The following is a 21,626-nucleotide window of genomic DNA, read 5'->3' as shown; positions in this document are numbered from 1 at the left end:
TTAAAACAGCAAGGTCTTTCAAACAAAGTTGCAGTGTTGAAGAAATCATGCGTTTTCTTCTATGTCTATCAACAGTTCATTGCCATTTGACCTGTTAATCTTCATTTCTTTTAAGATATTTCTTAAACCAGTATATCATCAGCAGAACTGTATGACAAGTTATATGCCAAGAATATCTTGCCAAATTTAAAAGGCATTATAGTAACTAGTTTCTTAGAGAAATTGTGAAAAATTTAATCATACTGAGGCAACAGAGCAGACTTAAGTAACTGGCAGGCCAACTACTTGTTTTGGCAAAGACAGTGGCAAAAACTTCATCATAATTTCTCCTGCAGGTTTTTCAGCTAGGCTTGGCCTTCAGTAGTATTATGCCATGTTGAGGTGTTTCTCTATACAGTTTACAAACTCAGTAAAATCAAACATCCAAACACATAGAGATGAAAAGTATGTTTCCTGCAGGCTTTGCCTCTAGCCAAGTGGACTTTTATCAGCAGATACCTATTATATGCTGAAAAGAATCAAATTACTTTTAATATAATGATAACATCTGATGCAAGACATTGTTGTTTTCCACAGCTAAATAAGTTGAATGCGAATGGGCTTGACAGCGTGTATTATGAAATGCATTATGGTTTGGAGACCGGGTGTTGCCCTAACAACCAGATGATATTTCCTTAATTAAGTATAATTTTTTTCCCTATGTGATCAGTAGAGGATTCTGCAAACTCTGGTGAATTAATGGGCTGGCAAATGCATGTAATTCTCTGCTCTAGGTAACTGTCAGCTTCAAACACTTTAAGCTGTCTTACAAAAGCTGCGAATAACTGATTTGTTTTCCCAGCTTCTTTTCCTAACGTAATAAACAATGTATATTTTGAGACTAGAAAATATGTATTCTCAATTTAAAAATAATATGTATCCTATCTCCGAGTAATTTTTTTGTCCTTAATGTATATATTTTCTCTCCAGTCTATTTTTTTTTGAATAATTTATTTACAAAAACTGTTTTGCTTACTGAAAGACATTTTCTATCAGATTTTTCCAGTGTGTGTCTGGTACTTGTGTTTCCCATACTACATCACAAGACTTCCCTCACTGCTGTCCTTTCTTCATTTCCAGGTTCCTGAATTTGCATACAGGAATAGCTAGCTATCTGTCTGTCACATCTGTAATCACAGCAAGTTCCTCCAACCATACTTTTGTAATAGACGTCTCTGAAAAGAAAGCTAGGGATTTTACGACTTCGAGACATCCTAAATTAATTGCAGCCACTACTGCTGGCAGTGTGGTGTTTCCAGGTGCCGTGCTGAGCTTCAGCTGGTAGCTGTATATGTGCTGTGTGAAGCTGTGGGGTGGATGTGACTGCTTGTCCCATCACAAGTGGGATCTAACATTGTCTGTCACTGAAACCTCTGAGGAAATAGTCCATCTCTAAGACAAAGCAGAAAACTGCTTGTAGAGAGAACTGAGAACTGGTTTTTTGCTGACAAATTTGGTTTAAGCATTTATGGTTTGGTGCAGTAAGGGTGCTGTGGTGCAGTGTGGATCGTTCTGACCATAATGCTTATACCATAACCAAGAATGTCCAAATCCCAAGGCCCTGTCAGGCTGCATGCTCCTCTACAGGAGCAGCCCGGGTATCCTAGACTACTGAAGCTGAACATACAGCAAAAACATAATTTTCCTTGAATACTGTGCTACTTCAGACCCTTGCATTGAATCTAATATCCAGTGATTTCAGAATGGGCTGAATGAGTATATGCCCCACAGATCTGCTTTCAGACTCTTTCAGCAAAAGGGTAGATTTTTTTCAGAAAAATGTGAGGAGCAGCATGAAGGAGAAGAATGTCATGTAAGGAAGAAGTAAGGACTTTTTGAATAAAATATTAACCCTACTATGCTGAAAAGAAATTTTGTGATGAAAGTTTGTGACTATCTTGATTTGTAAGGACCAATGCCATCAAAGGTGAAGGTTAGTGCTGTAGTGGTTCATTCAGAATGGGCTAGCCTATGGTAATTGCTGTGCACCAATACTAATTAAAATAGCCAAAAAGTTCACAAGTATTGCAGTTTGATACTTACACACCAATCAGCTCATTTTGTAAGCATTTATTTAGAATCATGGTGGCCATGCTGTGGAGGCTATTTTCTGTAACTTGACAGATTTCTCTAGTGATTTTTGTTGGTGCAAGAAACATAATCCAGTACATGACAAAAAACAAGTGTGTATGTATTTTGTAGGCCAGGGTATTACAAAGAGGACTCACCAAGTTGAGCCTACCTCGTCTTTATCATTGCATGCAAGTAATGAGTTCACAGAGACTGCAGAATCTCAGCTTCTCAAATGGGATGTGCATAGACAACCTATTACGGGCAGGTGGAAAAAAGCTGAGCTGGTACTTCCCCAGCATTTCTGTGTTTGGGTTATTTTTTATTTGCAGCTGAAAATATGAAAGCTTTTGCTTCCAATCTGATCCTTGGCATGGCAGTTACATACCTCTACATTAATGTGAGACAGACACTTAAGAGCAGGTGTGCTGTGGTTTTGGAAATAGTCCTTTTTAATTCACTTGTTTAATAGTTGGACTTTGTCAGTATTCTCAGTGAAAATATGTCAGTTTTTCCTTTTTCCAAAAAATACTCATGAACATTTTCCATGCTTTTTACCAGCTGTAATGTTGTGATTCTATGTGCGTATTTACAATGTGTGCACACACACATGCATAAATTTCATCTGAAGAAATACCTGAAGTTGTTTCTCCTTATTTCACTGTCTTTATGACCAATACTTTAATCTAGTACCCTTGGGCACCTTTAACATCACTTGCTAAAGAGCAGAAAGAGTGAAAGACAGTCCACATTCTTCAAGAGAAAGAATAAATTGCCCCGTTTGTTGAGTGACTTTGTATAGCCAATATGGGAAATAGCGCTTTACACCATAGAACTGAAGGGAGAACCTCTAAAATCAACACTTCACTAAAGGCATGGGTTTACCGACATGGGACCTCGGGGAATGGGAGAGCAAAAACTGAGGATTATGACAAAGAAGCTTTCTCCAAAACTCCTCTGACATGTCTTTTGTTTTTGTTCAAAGTCTTGTTCTTTCTTTAATTCATATGCTGTTTGTTATTGATGCCTTTGTTTGTCATGCGGAGAAGAAAAATGCTTTTAATCTCTGTGTATGTGTTTTAAATGGGTGTTGCTACCAGAATGGCTGTCAATAGCTAGTCTTACTTAATCAGATATAAAATGTCATGAGTAAGGGTTCTTAACTGAGACTGGAAAAATCCAAGATAAGTACCATAATAGGTTGAAGATCTCAGAGACTGAAGGTTTTGAAAGTCAGAGAAAATTGGGGACATATGTGTTGTGTCTGTAAGATTGTTCTGTATAGGATATGGAAAAAAATAAATGACAGGCATTTTGCAATGTACAGTAGCATTCATCATAGAAAGAGCATATGCATTTGTTTGTCAAAACCAGTGAAGTAAAAAATGACACTTAATTGGAACTGACATAAAATGGCCTCATTAGTACTACAAATAATATATGTGTGTAGCTTGGTTGTCAATAGAAACAAAACATATTTCCTCTGACAGATGTATTAGTCTCTTTTAAGATTCATGTCAAGTTTTCAGCCAGGTTCACTCATTTAGACAATGCTGCTGCTTTATTTTAATGTGAGATGTTGAACTGAAAATGGTGTGTGTTTGTAGGGTGCTGTGATAACACCAACAATGGACCACACTATGTCAATGCAGCCAGCAAGCATGATGGGCCCTCTGACCCAACAGATGAACCACCTTTCCTTGGGCACAACAGGAACGGTAAGATCACAGATTATACTACTCCCTTTCTATTTTACAAAATGTTTATTGATTACTGAGTTTCTCAAGGTCATTTCTCAGTGTTGGATTTTTACTACCTTACCTTTTTGCAGTTTAATATTTCTGTGGTTTGGTTCGATTTTTCTCCATGTCCGGAGATGTCTGGCTGTGGCTGGGCCAGCACCTCAAAGTGCCTTTCATCATGACCCAAACATGATGTACTATGCAAACAGCAACCTAACATCACTACCTCATGCAAACAGATATCTAGGGATATGCTTTAACAACCATCATACAGCCAGCATTACGGATTATGGGGAACAGAATTGACAAAGTAATACAAGTAGTAAAACAATAGGTCAACATAACCTGCTCTGTTCTTAGCAGGAATTATCTGTACTAATTTTCGTGTAAATATGGAAGTACTCCTCTATCACTTTGGCTTTTAATGAGAGATTGTTCACTTGTGACCCTAGAATGTTTTACACCACTGGAAAATGGCAGTTCCCAGCTTTGTGATAGGATCCAGCCTCACTTCTAACTCATAGCAGCCAGCTGTACATAGTTTGCTCCAGGCTCAGAAATGCAAATTTGGGTCAAGGTCAGCTGGGTTTTCAGTATATTCTATTTAAACATGCATATTTCAATATTTATTTTCTCTTTAAGCCCTGTAAGTCAGACTCAATTAATTCCCCCAGAGTCAGAGAAAGGCAAAAAATAATTTTAATAAAAAATACTAAAACTCTGTCAAACTTTTCTTAAATGTTTTAGTAATACCAATAGCCTACACACAATATATGGTGGTTTGATATGTGAATTGTCAAATATATATTGATATATGTAAATATATATGTGTGTGCGTGCTATTTCACCACTGTACTGCTGGAAGAGAGTTTTCGAATAATTTCTTTTGCATTGAATAAGGTACTGAATAAGGCTACTTCCTGACATAGTTATTTAACCCACTGTATTCTGTCTTGTCTTTTCTTTTTCCTTCCCCTCCCTCCTTTTCCCCTTCCTTCTCTTCCCTTTTTTCTTATGTGTTGAATTTAATTCCAACCCTAGTGTCTTTTCCCCCCCTTTTTTTTTAAATCTGTCTTTAGATCTCAGACTTCTTTTTTTATTTCTGAGGTAACTTGAATATGATGGCTCATCATTTATTTCTATTACCTTAAATGTTTCATTCAGTAATCAAAACAAATAGGAATTACATCTCACAGTTAATCTCAGGATTTTTTTTCCCCTCTGAACAGACGAAATTGAAGGAAATACTATGACTAGTGAGAATTTCTGCATGTGTAATTACTCAAAGATTCAATAGACAAGGAAATGGAAAATGAAATCTGGCTGTGCTGCTGGGCAGTTCCTATGAGTTTTTCCTTCTGTCTGCCATTTTCATCTCTATGACTCCTACAGACATTAAATCTTCTGCTCTTTGAAAAATGTTCTCTAACAATCTTTATGCAAACTAGAAAATTCCCAGGTAATGTTCTCCTCCAACATCAAACTACGATTACTATTCAATAGTAAATGTAGATGTTTCTTGTTTGGGCAGGCAGGAGAAGGACTCTGAAAGGCAGTGGGTGATCTAGTGGGCAATCATAAGGTCCTGGATTTATTTTAATGCAACTGATAGTAAAGAAAAGCTTTCCTTCCTTTTCCTAGCTCTTTACACAGTCTTATCTTTAAAGGTCAAGCCATTCCCTGGCAACTTCTTGAAATACATGCAGAAATATACCACATAGGTTTATGTTTGCTATCCTAAATTCATTTTTAACTCTTCTACAGAAAACTTAAAGAGCAGAAAAAATAAAGGATTGATGGTTTCACACTATCCAGAGGTTTTCCCTAAATCTCAAATGACACTTGTTTTATTGCATACAGGATTTCCCACGGGTAAAAATACCAATAGCACTGTATTCAGTTAAAGCCCCGTTGTGCAAGCAAAATGGTCATGGAGCTATTTGGGAATTCCTCCTGTCAGGAATTAAAAGGAGAACTTCACGATTTGGGCTGCCAGTAGCAGTTTTGTTGAACACATCCATCCTGCCTTGAAACTGAATATTCCTAAAATGTCCTCTTCCAGAAAAAAAATAGGAAAAAATGGACAGCCTATTTAGAGATATGACTTATTTAGAGATGATATTTTTACTTCATTCATTATGAAGTCTGAATTTATATCTAGAGAGAGGAGCATTCAGACCATACAGCCATGACGAATTGAGCCAAGTCCAAAAAATGCTACTGTGATTACCTCAGCATGGCTAAGTTTTATGGGAGATCTAAGACATAAACTATACATTTCTGTTATGAACATATTTTTAATTTTATCCTTTAAGACTCTGCAACAGGGTGCTATGAAGAGCCACTAGCTATCTTTCAAGAAACCAGCCAGATTGTTTTCAACAAGCAAGCCAAAAAGTCATAAACAATTCTGCTTAGTGTTGGCTGCAACTATGTCCCAATTTAATTTAAAAGCTTGCACTATGCAAAGAGGTTTTTATTAAAAGGCTTTGATACATTTGCTTCCTTAGACAAACCATTTTGCTGATTAACATAATATATATAAGAGCGCAGCTAACAGAGGCAGCGAACAGACGCAGCAGTTTGCGCAGCAGTTCGCGCAGAAGGGCGCACGAAGGTACCTTCGTTTCTGTTCCCTGTGGTGTACGCCTCCTCAAGTATGGTCGTGACACGCCGCACAGCGCGTTCCCCAGTGGCTGTTGGAGTTGCTGTGTCAGAGGCTGCGACCCAGACCGACCCTCTGGCAGTAGATGCAGCTCTGCAGGTCTCAGGCTTCAGGGAGTGCTTGGGGCCTCTCCGGGAGGCCTGGGCTGGCAGCCAGCTCTCCTGCGGGAGGTGTGCTGCTGTTGGCGAGTTGTGTCGTCAGGTAAGGGAGTTACGGGAGGAGGTCAGTAGGCTGCGCAGCATCCAAGAAGATGACCAAGGGTATTCTCGGAGACTGTGCAGCTTCAGGAGTCCCAACCCCCCACAGCAGTGGAGTTGCCGGAGGGCTCTGTGCCGTGTGAAACGGTACATCATAACACCGTAGAAGAAGGCTGGAAACTGGTCACTGCTCGTGGGAGGAGAAAGGCTCCTACTCTTCCCGAAGACTTGCAGCTGAAGAACAGGTTTAGCGCCCTCCAGGATGAGGAGATGGGCATGGCTGCAAGGGAGGTAACTGGGACAACAGACCCTGTGCCCTGCCGGAACGCCCGGGAGAAGCGGCGGGTGATTGTCGTGGGGGACTCCCTGCTGCAGGGGACGGAGGCATCTATCTGCCGACCTGACCTCATGTCTAGAGAGGTTTGTGGCCTGCCGGGGGCTCATGTGAGAGATGTCATGGAAAGACTGCCAAGGCTTGTCCATGCTTCGGACTATTACCCACTACTGCTCTTCCATGTGGGCGCCAATGACACCAAGGGCAAACTGGAGACCATCAAGCAGGATTTCAGAGCTCTGGGGATGGTGGTCAAGGGTCTGGGAGCCCAGGTCATCTTATCCTCAATCCTGCCAGTGAGGGGATGGATGAAAGGAGGAGGAGACAGACTTTCCAAGTTAACGACTGGCTGTGCCGCTGGTGTTGGCAGCAAGGTTTTGGTTTCTACGACCATGGGACCCTGTTTGAAGATCGACAACTGCTGGGGAGAGATGGGATCCACCTCACGAAGCAGGGCACGCGGGTCTTTGCCAACAGGTTGGCCAACCTGGTAAGGAGGGCTTTAAACTAGGAAAGATGGGGGAAGGGGAGAGTTATAGTGCCAGGGTAGTTGGCAAAAGACAGCTCAAGTCGGGATGCCTCCAACAGGTGAATGCAGCCAGGGAAGTGCGCATGGGATGTGGCTATGGAGGATCCTCTTGTACCCCTCCTGGGAAAGCTGCATGCTCGATCACCTCTCTGAAATGCTTGTACACCAATGCACGCAGCATGGGGAACAAACAGGAAGAACTAGAGATCTGTGTGCGGTCGCAGGGCCATGATCTCATTGCCATTACAGAGACATGGTGGGATAGCTCGCATGACTGGAGTGCTGTCATGGATGGCTACGTGCTTTTTAGGAAAGACAGGCCAGGAAAGCGAGGTGGTGGAGTTGCTCTTTATGTGAGAGAGCGACAGGAAAGTATTGAGCTGTGCCTAGGGGTGGATGAAGAGCGAGTCGAGAGCTTATGGGTAAGGATCAAAGGGCAGGCTAGCATGGGTGACACTGTTGTGTGTGTTTACTACAGGCCACCTGATCAGGAAGAGGAAGTCGATGAGGCCTTCTACAAACAGCTGGAAGTAGCCTCACGATCCTAGGCCCTGGTTCTCATGGGGGACTTCAACCACCCTGATATCTGCTGGAAAGACAACACAGCTAGGCACAAACAGTCCTGGAGGTTCCTGCAGAGCATTGGTGACAGCTTCTTGACACAGGTGGTGGAGGAGCCAACAAGGAGAGGTGTGCTGCTGGACCTCGTACTAACAAACAAAGAAGGACTGGTGGAAGATGTGAAGGTCGGGGGCAGCCTTGGCTGCAGTGACCATGAGATGGTGGAGTTCAGGATCCTGTGAGGAGGCAGCAGGGCACTAAATAGGATCGCAACCCTGGACTTCAGGAGAGCAAACTTTGGCCTCTTCAGGGACCTACTTGGAGGAATCCCATGGGTTAGGGCCCTAGAGGGAAGGGGCGTTCAAGAGAGCTGGTTAATATTCAAACATCACTTCCTCCAGGCTCAAGAACGGTACATCCCTATGAATAGGAAGTCAAGCAAAGGAGGCAGGAGACCTGCATGGATGAGCAAGGAGCTCCTGGCAAAACTCAGCCAGAAGAAGGAAGTATACAGAAAGTGGAAAGGGGGACAGGTCACTTGGGAGGAATATAGGAACGTTGTCAGAGTATGCAGGGATGCAACGAGGAAGGCTAAGGCCTGTTTGGAATTAAATCTGGCAAGAGATGTCAAGGACAACAAGAAGGGCTTCTTCAAATACATCAGTAACAAGAGGAAGACTAGGGAAAATGTGGGGCCTTTGCTGAATGGGGTGGGTGCCCTGGTGACGAAGGATGCAGAGAAGGCAGAGTTACTGAATGCCGCCTTTGCTTCAGTCTTTACTGCTCAGGCCAGCCCTCAGGAACCGCAGATCCTGGAGGCAAGAGAGAAAGTCTGGAGAGAGGAAGACTTTCCCTTGGTGGAGGAGGAGTGGGTTAGAAATCATTTAAGCAAACTTGACACCCACAAATCCATGGGCCCCGATGGGATGCACCCACGAGTGCTGAGGGAGCTGGCGGACGTTATTGCTAAGCCACTCTCCATCACCTTTGAAAGGTCGTGGAGAACAGGAGAGGTGCCCGAGGACTGGAAGAAAGCCAGTGTCACCCCAGTCTTCAAAAAGGGCAAGAAGGAGGACCCAGGGAACTCCAGGCCAGTCAGCTTCACCTGCATCCCTGGAAAGGTGATGGAGCAGCTCATCCTGGAGGCCATCTCCAAGCATGTGGAGGACAAGAAAGTGATCAGGAGTAGTCAGCATGGCTTCACCAAGGGGAAATCATGCTTAACCAATCTGATAGCCTTCTATGATGGAATGACTGGCTGGGTAGATGAGGGGAGAGCAGTGGATGTTGTCTACCTAGACTTCAGCAAGGCTTTTGACACTGTCTCCCATAGCATCCTCATAGACAAGCTCAGGAAGTGTGGGTTAGATGAGTGGACAGTGAGGTGGATTGAGAACTGGCTGAATGGCAGAGCTCAGAGGGTTGTGATCAGCGGAGCAGAGTCTAGTTGGAGGCCTGTAGCTAGCGGTGTCCCCCAGGGGTCAGTACTGGGTCCAGTCTTGGTCAACTTCTTCATCAATGACCTGGATGAAGGAACAGAGTGCACCTTCAGCAAGTTTGCTGACGATACAAAACTGGGAGGAGTGGCTGATCCACCAGAGGGCTGTGCTGCCATTCAGAGAGACCTGGACAGGCTGGAGAGGTGGGTGGAGAGGAACCTCATGAAGTTCAACAAAGGCAAGTGCAGGGTCCTGCACCTAGGGAGGAATAACCCCCTGCACCGGTACAGGTTGGGGGTTGACCTGCTGGAAAGCAGCTCTGCTGAGAAGGACCTGGGAGTGCTGGTGGACACCAAGATAAGCATGAGGCAGCAATGTGCCCTTGTGGCCAAGAAGGCCAATGGTATCCTGGGCTGCATCAGGAAGAGTGTTGCCAGCAGGTCGAGGGAGGTGATTCTCCCTCTCTACTCAGCCCTGGTGAGGCCACATCTGGAGTACTGCGTCCAGTTCTGGGCTCCCCAGTACAAGAGGGATGTGGCACTACTGGAGCAAGTCCAGCGAAGGGCTACAAAGATGATTAGGGGACTGGAGCATCTCTCTTATGAGGAAAGACTGAGAGAGCTGGGCCTGTTTAGCCTGGAGAAGAGAAGGCTGAGAGGAGATGTTATTAACGTACAACCCGCCTGGACGCAATCCTGTGCAATGTGCTCTAGGTGACCCTGCTTGAGCAGGGGGGTTGGACTAGATGATCTCCAGAGGTCCCTTCCAACCTAAGCGATTCTGTGTGATTCTGTGATTCTGTGATTTTTCAGCCAAAACAGACCTCTGTGGTCGCCTAAGTGAAAATTGACTTCAAATCCGCTTCCAAACTTTCCTGATTCAGGATGGATGCTGGGTTTCTAAAATATTGCTTCAACAGAAAATCTATTCTCTAGTGAGAGAGCTAGTGAAATGCCATAAAGGCCTTTGCATGCCTCATATCTCATGGGAATTACTCTGTCTTTTAATGCTCTCTAAAAGATTAAAATATTCTGTCCAAGCTGGAGCATTTCCAGAGGGGAGACCCTTCACAGAGGAGCACTCCCCAGCCCTTTGCTTAGGAGAGTTACCTGAAAAAGGATGACCTCTTCCAATTCCTGCCTTGACACTAGAAATGGGATTTGAGTTTCGATCTTGCGTTCCTGAAGCACGTGTTAACCCCCGACGGGGATTCTGGATGCCTCCCTCCCTCCCAGCACTTGATTATTTAGTTGGGGACATGGCGAGGGGGACTGCGGGCTAACCGCTGGTGGGGCCACTCGCTTAGAGCTGGGAGCATCACATTCATCAGCCAGAAGAGAACAGGTTTCCTACAGCCCCACTCAGAGCTAACTGCGCTCCCCTCGGGCTATGGGAAACCTTGCCTCACTGGCCCCAAGAAGCACAAGAAACTTCATTTAGGGAATCATTTGCAATGAATAGCAACAGGAAGTTTTCTTTCTTTCCAAACCCCCCAAAGAATGCCTTTAATTTAATTTAATTATTTTATCTATTTTATCTGTGTTTTCATTTTATCTATTTTTATCTATTAATGAATTGTCTGCATAAAGTCGGACACCTCTGCTATACCAAGCACTCCTGGGATCAGGAGGAGGCACTAAGGCTATCAAGATGCCGGGCCAAGAGAGTAACAGCAGACCCCTGTTTCCTTCATGCCACTGCCCACCTCAGGAATAACCCAGAGCTGCAGCAAATAATCCAGCTGAAAGGATGGTACAGTGCAGAGGGGGAAGGGATGAGGTAGTGAGTGAACTGTGGCTCATGGCAACTCAGCCCCACGTCCCTGCACTTTGGGAGAATATCCCAAGTATAGCGTTTGCATCTCCTAGTTGCTGTACTTTGTGCTTCATCTGCGAAGGACCTAATTCCTTTCTGCCTTTATGCAAATCAAATTGATTTCCACCAGTAGAAATACAGTTTGCGATACTGATGAATTGGGAGGCAAGTGTGCTGCTCTGATCACCTCCCCAGAGCTGCCTGAAATCAGGAGTTAAGCAGAGAATCTGCCAGAGGGGCAAGTTTGGCCGTATTTATATGTATTTTTCATACATACCTCTTCACTCAAAAAGAGCAGAAAGCACTTACACAAGTAGACTGGCTGTGGGCAAATACATAAAGAAAACCAAGCTTAAATTACGTCAAGATTACAGCAAAAAGGCATAAACTCTGAATATTTTGATTAAGGCTGACAATCCAGCCTCAGCTCCCACAATTGTATTAAAATGAAATTTTAATGCCCAGAGGCATAATGTGAGCACAGAGAACTTGTTTTAACCTTGAAATTTTCCTTTTGTTTACTAGTTTATTATTATTTATTACAGTAAGTCTTGCTTTTCTTATGTAATATTCATCTACAATTAGGTCTACTATTAAAAAAGATAGCATACAGAGAGAACAAAGTGAGTGGGTCTGTATGGGAAGCACTGAAAGAACAGCATTAGTATGTGTCTAATAATATATGGAAGCTGGAATTGTTCCATCATCAACCTGTCATTCAAAATGTTTCTAATACAGCAATTGATCTGACATCTGTTTTGCGGTTTAATAAAGTTGTGATTGATGGCCTGAGTGCATATAATATAAAAACCTTTAGAAATATAAAAACTGAGCAGTGTGATCACTGCTTTCAGTCTCTGTGGCTCAGCTCCTTTTTACTGTGGCACTTGCATGTTTGGCTGTCAGCAGCAATAATCTGCCTCTTCAATGGAAAGCAGATTTGCTGTATTCTTTCTCCTCTGCGGTTCATTCCTGAAGGAAGTTTTCTGTTTAGTACTTTCTTGTTCTGGGTTTCTTTCCCCTCCCAGCTGTTAGTATCCATTTCTGATACTGCTTGGTGCCACTCTCATCCAACAGATTGCGGCGGCCTTTCTCAGTCCTTGCTGGCAGATAGGTAATTCCAGCGATTTTTTTCTTGTTCGAAATTGCCTTAGTATAATCTTATTTTATCTTAAACCTTTGAGGCCCATACCAATGGGAGAGTGAGGAGAAGCCAGGTTTTTACTAAAACTGCTAGCTCAACTGTGCTGCTTAATTGCTCTTCAGGCTTGCAGCCAGTTCACTCAGCTCTCAGTTTCTAATTTAAAAACAGGCAACTTGCAAAATAAGCTTGCCTTCCCACTTTTTAAACCAAAAAAAAGTTTTAATAGTCCTGGATACCTCTGAATTAAAAATACAGTCAGGTAGAAGAACTGCATTAATGAAATGTGGGCTTCTGTTGAAATGGCAAAGCACTCCAACTCAGCTTCCCTGGTTGATAGTATCACCAGAAATCTCCCATTGGAATAACAGGCTTGTTAAGCTGGTACATCATTCTTATCTCTCACTTTGTTAGCTCTTTTTATTGCCAGAAGAGCTTGATGATATCTCTAAAACCCTTCAATGGAACAACAAGCTTGTTATAAGTTTTTTATCTTTTATTTCCTTTGGATACTCCATGGTCACTGGTGGTTTAAAATGTCACCTAAAGGCCTCAACAGAATAACTGCTTTGTTCGATAGGGTTGTTTTTTTTAAACTGCAGTTCTATTTGCACATACTGCAGTCACACGGAGCTGAAATATCATCGCATTTCCCTGACGTTCAGAGCCCTGTTACAAAAAGCATTGTCTGTTATTCTAATTGTACATCGCAGGGTCCCCGGAGAGCTACAGGAGCAAAGTTTCTTTGCAGTCTTGTGCCTTTCACATTATCAGGTGTTAATCTTGAAGCTCTTTTGTTTTGTTTATTGACTGACTGTTTCAGTTACTGTGTGTGTGGAAAATACAAGACTGAACCCATTGCAAATGAAATTAGCATAGTTCAAGTTGAAATTGAGTAGATGGTCTTTGTCCATTTTCTCAGCCAAGGTCTTGGGCAAATGCAAGTGATTAACAGGATTGAGCAATCCAGGGAAGGAGATCCTTTTAAAGAGAAATTACTCTGGCTGGAAAGGAGAAGAATAGCATAAGCTCTGATGAGAGTTATAAAAAATGAATAACACCTCCCAAAGAGCCTCTTGAAAAGCAGCTCCTATTCGCCTGTTACATAATTTGAGATAAATAAAGGGGCATGCAACTGAAACTGAAAAGCACCAAATTTAAAGCAGTCAACAAGGAACAAGTACGTCTTTGATGAAACATTTACTCAATTTGTAGATTTTACTGCCACTGAATATTATTGACATGAATAGAGTAGCAATCTTAAAAAAATAGATTCAACATTTCTATAAGGAAACATTTACAGATGCAACAGCAGGGTGGAAAAAGCCTTCAGGTTCACAGTATAGGCTGATCGTTGGTAGGGCAAACAAGGAAGGATGTATTCTTTTTTCTTTAGGGTCCATGTTCAAGTCTCATTGACTCCAATGAGAATGGGGTTGGTCAGCCCTTGTTTAAATAAGGCTCTTTCTAATTAGGTGCCTCAGCGTGGCTTCCACAGTCTAGATGTGAGCTATTGGACCATGGTTGTGGTTAGATGGTGTTTTTGAATTAATAGAATTTATAAAATCCCATTTCTGTAGTGTTGCCCATTCTCTTCTGAACTCAGCATTTACTTTCCTACCATTTGTCAGCAGTGGCTTACTGTTTGCCTTTATGTGCAAGTAGGCCTGCCTTCAAAGCCACTACCTACTATAGGCAGAGATGGGAAATGTAAGAGGAGCATAAACACAGATGGAGGGAATCCCATTTTCTGTTCAAGCAGCCCTTCATCTGATCCCAGTGTGTCTGAAAGTTTTATTCAGCATTAAATTTTACCTTCACATTAGACTTCCCCAAATGAACTAGTGCTTTTGTTAAGGACTCCTTGCCTTTCTTTGAGGTATCAGCTAATGACTCTTTCTCAAAGCCCAGATTCCTTTTCAAGGCAGGACTCCAGCTCCTTGATTGTGGTGATAAAAAGTGAAATCAGCACAAAGAAACAGTGATGTAACAACAAAGCAAGAAGTAGCAGTCTAATATAACTCCATTTTTATCATTGGACAAATGTCATTCGTAAAGTTAATTATCTGCAGCAGATTTCACGTATCTGTGAACTAGAGTATTCAGGGGCTACTTGCACCCATACCTTCTTGACATATGGCTGCTGCGATACTATTTCATGATTTTTAGAAGTGCTACGTAGTGAAAATTGGAGGGGACAACAGGCATATAATTCAAAGCCATCTCTTCCAAAGCATATATGTTATTTAGCAATAGGTGCACGCACTGCGTAAAAAAGAAACTTTTTTATTCTGAAACAGAAGAAACTGAAAGGCATAAAACATAAGATCTGTCATATAGCAAGTGGTCTGCAGCATATCCCCAAAAGGCTCACCTTTAGTCCTACTCCCAGAATTCATTGTTCTTATGTCTATTTGAGATGAACCAAGCATATAAACTCATCTGCTTAGCAACTATGCAAGTAGGTAGATGATTTTCCTAAAAAAACTCAAATGAAAAGAGAAAAAGAGATAAAGTGTATAAACCATGCATGTTCATGCAAAACTGTGTTGATGCCACAGATAACCTGGTAGGTTTGAGGGAGAGAAGGGCTGGTTTACCTTAGACTGGTTTGTTTTTTTGTGATTTGGATAAGATTCAGCTGAAAGGGGCTGTTTATCTAACAGACAGGGAAGCAGGAAAGAGGAACCAATAATAGGTTAAAGAAAAGCTGAAAATAATTCCAGGTTTGTAACATCTTGCCACACCTACAACTGACAAACTCGATAAAAGGTGGAAAACAAAAGTACTCTAAATGTCAGGTCTGTCATCTGCATTTTCTTGATGTGTTTCTTCTTTAGTAAATGTGTTTTCAATTTTGTAATCAAGAACTTAACTCTTTGCCTTATTAGAATGAATCTTGTTTTTATATTCTGCCTGTGTTTAAAGCAGACACAGGTGCCTGGCAGAAAGAAAGCATATGGCTTTCCAGAGAAGTAATGAATCCAAAATAATCAGTGGTGCAGACGAACTCTGTGGGGCCTCTATAGTCCAAGACAAGTCTGAGGATCTTAGAGAGGTGAGATTTTTTGCCAAACTGTGGTAGTGTGAAGGGCAAGAAGAAACGTTTCCCAAAGCTGGTTTCCCACAGCTCTTCACTGCCAAGATCTGGGAAACAATCCTGTGGTCGTGTCGTGTCTTCGCACACTCCAGATACCCATGCGTGCATGTGAAAACTGAGCTGTATGCACAGCAAGAAAGCCGGAAATCCTTGAATGGGCTGTATTCTCAGCAGAAAAGAACACCGCAATAAATTATATGGAAAAGTGGCTAGTTCCTATCTAGCACTGTTGTAATCTTTCATATAATATCAATTCCACCTAAGATGAGGTACTTAAATTATAGCAACTTCCATCACAGACATCATAAACTGACTCCAGCAGGAAGAAAGGGCATAAAGGTAATACGCAACAGTAGCATCTAGCACAGTGTAGGTATGTGAGGGGCTTCTACTGAAAGGCGTAAATAGTTTGAATGTTGTTAACATTTTGAATAAGGAGCTGAAAGTAAAATAGGGAAAGTGTAAATTGAATATCTTGCAGAAATTGGTAATATATTAAGAGCTAGACTAGTCTTTGAAATGAAATAGGGAAAGGTCATCATTTGGGACACCTAGAACTCAGCTGGACCAAACACCTCAAAATGCACAGGAAGGACTCTCAGGCACAAAAAACAAACAGTGGTCTAACAGCCTTTTTTCATCTCCAACTTCTGTTTTTCATTGCAAAGCAGCATTGTAATTTCAGTTCAAAACAAGTAATTAAGTAGAACAATTTAATTTTTGTTTTCTATTACTTTAAGTACTGCAAATTCAGGAAATTGTACAAACTTTTAAAAATATTTACTGAGCGTGATGTACCAAGTCTCAGACAAGAGCTGTACATGAAAATAACATTTTATCTTCAATGTCTGAAAACTTAGAAAAAGTGTCAGTTCACTTAGAAAAAATATTTGGGATCGAGAGTTACAACTGACTCATTTCACCTTGTGTTGTGTGGATTAGTAAGTATACTTCTAGCTTTTGGCTGCTTTTTTTTTTGATGGGATGGGCACATTTCGTTAGGCAGTATGTTTCTGCTCTGAGCAGCAAGCTTTGAATTATGTTCCCAGTGATTTTTCGTAGGGAAAACTTCACTGCCAGGGGCACTGGGACTGCATGGAAACACTGGTTTATAGATGCTGTGACATTTCTGAAGGTGACACACTGCCACATTATTGAAAACACGTACAGTGGAATTAAAAATTAATTTCATTTGCTTGTTTTTCAGTGTTTTCCACATTTTAATCACAGTGACAAAAATAACATAACCTGTGTGGAGGGCAAAGGCCTGGACCTGCTGCTCCTCTGAAAAATGATTTTCCATTGAATTTCACTGTCTTTTCCCACAGTGTATACCTCTGAACTTCAGTGCATTTCACAGTTAATCCACATGACTTATCAGATGGTCAGCAAGCTGGTAGCCCAAAGGTTTAAACTTCCTCGAAGACAAATTGTCAGAGTTTTGAGGTATCTTTCTTATCTTCATCTGGAAAGAGCAGCCTCTTGAGGGTTCACTCTTTTGTGAAGCAAGGTTAAATGAAGAAGCTGAAAGGTACCATCTTCATACACCATGTAAGACACTGGTATCCTGTATATATTGTGATTTCAGCCTGAAATTCTCAAAAAAGGGTAAGCTTTGTTCAAATGATTTACGCTTCCATAGGGAGTTGCTGATGGCTATAACCTCTGCCCTCAGATGGTATTTTATTATTTGTGAGTTATGGGCGACTCCGTGTCGGTGCCATGGTGCTACAGAACCCTTTTGCTCCAAAAAGCCTCAATTTGGGAGGCGAGCTCTGCTATAACTAATAATTACTATGAAACAGCTCAGTCAGCACATTTCATTAAACTGCAGCAAGGGGGTTGAGAGCAGCTGCACTGAGTGAATTTGGGAGTTTGCTGAATTGAGTTGTTTTTTCTAGCAAGGTAAATGAACTGTTGAACATGGCAGATTTCTGTTGTGTGGCAGATGAGAGCTGCACCACATCAGGATGAGTTCAGGGAGCAATCGTGTCTCAGAGAGGCACCATCCTTTCCCACACCCATGGAGTTAGTTCTGCTTATTCTTTTGGGATGCCTTATGGTCTTTGAATATGATGCACCCAATATTGCCTTTTTAATTGGAACAGTTGTACTATAGCAGCAGCCAGTTTCCTAGAAGCTTAGTAGCTAAATGGCCAAGCTATTGCACATTCCCCAGCTTCAATTCCCTGTTTTTCTGTGCTGAATGTGTTTGTCTTGAAAGTTTGCCTCAAATCAGTACAATATTTCTATGATGCAAACTGATTTCACTGATGCAAATGTTTCATTCTGTTTGTGTTCTCTTGCCTGCCAACCAATATTGTGCACAGGGTTGGCAGTGTAGACTAAAGATCGTTCTGATTTCCAAACGGATTTTTTTTCAACCCTTAAGGCACCTAACTATTCCCTTCCTTCAATACTGTTTAGCATGATTCTGCTTTGTTGCCAACCCTTTCCACCTAAAACACCTGCACAGGGCTTAAAAGTGAATTCTATTTGTTCATTTTTGTCCATTTTTACCAGTGTTAATCAGAGTGACGAAAATAGCATAATCACAAGATAGAGAAAATATTTGGCTGTGGTGATACTCCCACAGATTATGGTCTATCCACAGAGTCCAACTGGGTGCTCAAAATTTTAGTATTCAAAGGTAATTATCTAGCAAAAATTATTTTGCTGCCTTTCTCTTAATGTAGGGTTGCTACCAGATAGCTATTAGTAGGGCTGATTTCCTGTGAAGATGACAGGGTTTTCTCAGAAACTTCAGCTTTCTGATAATAAATGGCTACTTCATCAGGTTGGTCATAATTTAATTTATTTTATTTTATTTTAATTGAAGTTTTCTACTTTGAGGTAAGAAAAAGGATGTCTTTTTTCACTTACACTTTCCAGATTAATCCTATTGCACATTCATAAAGTTTATTAATAACTAGAAAATGATACAAGTGGCAACAATTTCAAATTTCCTTGATGAGCTGCAGGACATAAGAAATGATTAATAGAAACAAAAAAAAATCCATTCTGTGGATGGACATCTTGAATAAGGGGGCTCCCTAGCATTATTTATATAGCTTGAACCTGAGCTAGTGAGAGCAGACCACTGACCTTCCTGAAATTTCTATCCTTTCTTTAAAACTGAATGTAAAAGTGTTGGAAATCAAAAATGATTGATGGAAAAATTTAAAGTAATTCACATGCAACAAAAGGCAAAGAAAAGAATGATACATTTCAAAGCTTGTAAATCCAGCCACTCTTTTCATTAATTTTCTTATAAATGTCATGATTGGCATTATATTTTCACGTGTTTCAAAAGAGAAAAATATGGCTTGGGCATCAGAGCATCATCTTGAGTTTACTTTTAATATTAGGAATTTTATGGTATTGCATACACTATTGGATATGTGTTCCAAGGAATGGTAATATATGATTGCAAATACAAATCTGGCACAGACGTGTAACGAATTAGTGTCTTTGGACTGTAATTATTCCATAGAGAGCCTTGCAGACAGAATGAAGCCCACTGCAAACTAAGAAATCGCAACCCTTACTGTTAGTTTGCTCTTCTGCAAGCTGTTCAACTGAGACAGCTGTGGAATTTCTGTGGAAACTTTTTAACTCCAGCAGCTCAGGCCCATATCATGCAGATAGCTGCCGACTGCTTCTGTTTTTTCTTAGAAGTACAAGTAACATAAGAGGGGATCTATATCATTCGCTTTTCCTCCTGGGAGTACCTGGACTTCAGTCTTTAGAGAGATATCCTGAGATAGAAAATAATTGATAAATAGTCACAGCATCACCTATATTACAGGTTATATTCTCAATGTGCTTCAAAACATTAAATCTTATGGTACCGCTTAGATAAGTAAGCAAAGTAATGCTTCAGTTTCCTTCAAGGAAAATGAACTCCATAGAGTGGACTCTTCTTTATATCATGGACAGCAGATCCTACTGCTAACCTAGGGATAGCTCAATGGTATCTCTGATGCAGAAAGGATGTTCCAGGCAAACCGAACTTCTCGGAGGGATAGACTGCTGTCATCTGTCCCTGTCACAGCAGCTGAGCTATATGGCACTTTCCTCTCAATAAGAAGAGTAGATTTTACCTATTCAGGTTAGATTTGGCTTTATTTCTTCTCTCTTCAGTGTGTCTAGCATTGGAGTTGATTTGCTTCTCACCCAATATCTGTCATTAATTCATACTGTCAGCAGATCCTCTATAATAATAATGAAAAAGTTTGTAAACTAAAAGTTTACACTCAGCTGAATTCCACTGTCAAAATACATCATGAATATCAAATATATTTTGACATTTTCATATCCTTGACTTCACTAATAATATGGACAGCTGTGTCTTTGTGGTTGTATTTTATGGTTTTAATCTCTGTTTTTCTCTGTTTTCATCCTCACGCTCTGTGTAGTCTTTCTCATGATCCTTCGCAACAAGCAAAAAGTTCCAATCCTGAGGCTACGATGCCAGTAAAGCAGATGCTCTTTCAATTCACAATTATAATTGCATCAAAACTAGCAGGGGATATTACTGCTGGACAGGCTGGCAGAATCACACCCTCCTACCCCCTATTCTGAGATTAAATTCATTGCCCCTGAAACCAGCCAAAAAGGGAGAGAAATCTACAGATTCACTTCTACAGCTTCATGATTAGCCAGTTTTACACTTTGTAAATGTTAACTGTTCTAATTTCTATTTCAAGGCTTGGGAGTTCAGCATAACACTCATATGTCAGCAGTGATCCTTCTTTGTAAGGTGAATCATGCTAAGTCCTATGGCCTTAAAGGTGTTGATATAAATTTATTTGATGGAAAAATAGCCATTTTGTCATCTTTGTCACATTCTTGGAAAAGAAAATCTTTCCTGCAATTAGGACTTTCTCCATTGCAAATATTTGCACAGCACTTCATCTTTTTTTTTTTTTTTAGTGTAGAAGGAAAACAGAAAGGGAACATTTTGTAGATCCACCAGTGCCAGTACAAAATGAAGATGTCGGAGCTTTTCAGTCAGTGTGCCAAATGACTAACATAACAAAACCAAGAAGTTCATCAAAGAACCAGAAAAGGCAACCTGGCTTACAAATAGATACGACAAGATCCTCGTGGGAAGAACAGTTCACTAACTATGGCTTTTCGAACAGGACAGCGTGTTTTCACCCATCCTGGTTACGTGCCTGTACAGGCTGAAGAGCAGTTGTGCAGCATTTGTTCCTTTTCGCATGAGTGGAGCAGAGAGATCTGAAATGTTCACTGATAGCTCCTGTTAGGGCCTGTGTAGTATTTTTTAAATATACGCCTCTAAGGAAGGCTAAGGATGACTGAATTTCACTTTGGTAGCAGTAGGTAGGCTTTCTCAGCTGTGAGGCATTTTTTTTTCCAGGACTGCAAGTGGCATCTATGCCTTGTCACTGATGACATTTAAGGGAATGTATTCTTTCAGGATTGCCTCCTCATGCAAGGAAGGGTGGAAGACATTTTTTCAGATTTACAGCCATGGTGTTTCTTGTGACTGTTCTTTCAAAGTAGATGGGGCAACATGCTACAGCCATTTCTTCTACTCCCAGGTTGATCTACTTGAATCTTTCCCAAGTATTTGCAAAGAAGCAGTGGTATCCCATAGAGGAAAGCCAGAGTACCTGATACTGTTACAGGAGAGTATACAAGACTGTCCGTCCCATTGGCCTTAGCACTTGTTAGAGTTTTGCCATCATAGACAGTAATATTTTATTCATCTGTCACATCAAATTCCATTTGAGAGGATGCTGTATGTTAGAATTTTTGTCAGTTTTAATACTCAGCCATGAGTTATAATATTCAGTGAAATTAATGTATTATAAATAATGTGTCTGCAGCTCTGACTGCGAATTATGACACATTTGAAGGACCTGTCCTTTCTTAGAACCCATCTCCAAGCTCTATTGGTTTCATTTGCCATTTGGACTATGTGTCTTGTAGCATTTTCAAGCAATAACTACACAGACATTTAGA

The 21,626-nt window shown here is 41.2% G+C and overlaps 1 protein-coding gene across 11 annotated transcripts in view; it reads left to right on the top strand.

Annotated features, from left to right (window-relative positions):
- Positions 1-21,626, top strand: part of RBMS3 (RNA binding motif single stranded interacting protein 3) — a 722,481-nt gene that overhangs the window by 676,255 nt on the left and 24,600 nt on the right. For all 11 annotated transcript variants that reach the window (XM_067291474.1, XM_067291473.1, XM_067291476.1 and 8 more), the window contains one exon: positions 3,717-3,827. In XM_067291474.1, the coding sequence (XP_067147575.1) occupies positions 3,717-3,827 (111 nt within the window). The remainder of the gene's footprint in view (positions 1-3,716; positions 3,828-21,626) is intronic.

The sequence above is a fragment of the Apteryx mantelli genome, chromosome 2 (genome assembly GCF_036417845.1).
Source record: "Apteryx mantelli isolate bAptMan1 chromosome 2, bAptMan1.hap1, whole genome shotgun sequence".
In the NCBI taxonomy this organism is placed as follows: domain Eukaryota; kingdom Metazoa; phylum Chordata; class Aves; order Apterygiformes; family Apterygidae; genus Apteryx; species Apteryx mantelli.
Note: the sequence above shows the minus strand (reverse complement) of the source record. Positions and strands in the feature narration are given on the sequence as shown.